Source organism: Montipora foliosa, chromosome 1 (genome assembly GCF_036669935.1).
Source record: "Montipora foliosa isolate CH-2021 chromosome 1, ASM3666993v2, whole genome shotgun sequence".
In the NCBI taxonomy this organism is placed as follows: domain Eukaryota; kingdom Metazoa; phylum Cnidaria; class Anthozoa; order Scleractinia; family Acroporidae; genus Montipora; species Montipora foliosa.
In genome coordinates, this window is record NC_090869.1 from 30,727,217 (window position 1) to 30,727,872 (window position 656).

Genomic DNA, 656 nt, shown 5'->3' on the forward strand with positions numbered 1-656 from the left:
AGATCCACTCGGTAAGACTTTGTAAAAAGTTGCATCATCAATAATTGTATCCTTTCTCAGTTTCCGAAGATAGGTTGACAGGCTTTCTTCCCTGAATTTAGTAGGATTGTGTTGTAGCTCTTTAAATTTGGTGGTGTCAGAAATCAAGTGTTTCATTTTGTTAAGATAATCAAGTCTGCTAATTATTACAACGCCATTTCCTTTGTCCGGTTTCGTGATGATAATGCTGTCATCATTGCGTAAAAACAACGCTTTCACGACATCCATCTGCCGAAAGAAAACTTTCACAGGTCTCTACACGAAATGGGATTCCTTCACTCCACGAAAGTACAAAATAAACCTCATGCGCTCCCTCACTTATCGCTACTACCGTCTTTGTTCATCTGGTTCCTTGCTACTATCTGCCCTCATTGATCTCCGAAAACTCCTTCTTCAGAACGGCTACCCACAAGGCATAATCAACTATCATATCAACGATGTTTTGAACAAAAACAGACAACATCAGCATAGCGATCCAGTGTCTACAGTTCCTAAGAAAGATATTGTTATCCTACTTCCCTACTTAGGTTTGCAAAGCAACCAAGTCGCTAAACGCCTGAAATCTTGTGTGTACAAATTCTACTCTTGTGTTAACCTTAAGATTGTTTTTCAGAGCA

General features: G+C 39.3%; 1 protein-coding gene across 1 annotated transcript in view; it reads right to left on the reverse strand.

Moving 5' to 3' along the window:
• The window catches only part of LOC138012733 (uncharacterized), a 1,008-nt gene extending 741 nt beyond the window's left edge, over positions 1 to 267 (reverse strand). Inside the window, exon 1 of the mRNA XM_068859610.1 lies at positions 1 to 267. This exon is cut by the window's left edge and continues 741 nt beyond it. Coding sequence (XP_068715711.1) covers positions 1 to 267 — 267 coding nt within the window.
• Positions 268 to 656: the final 389 nt, after the last annotated feature.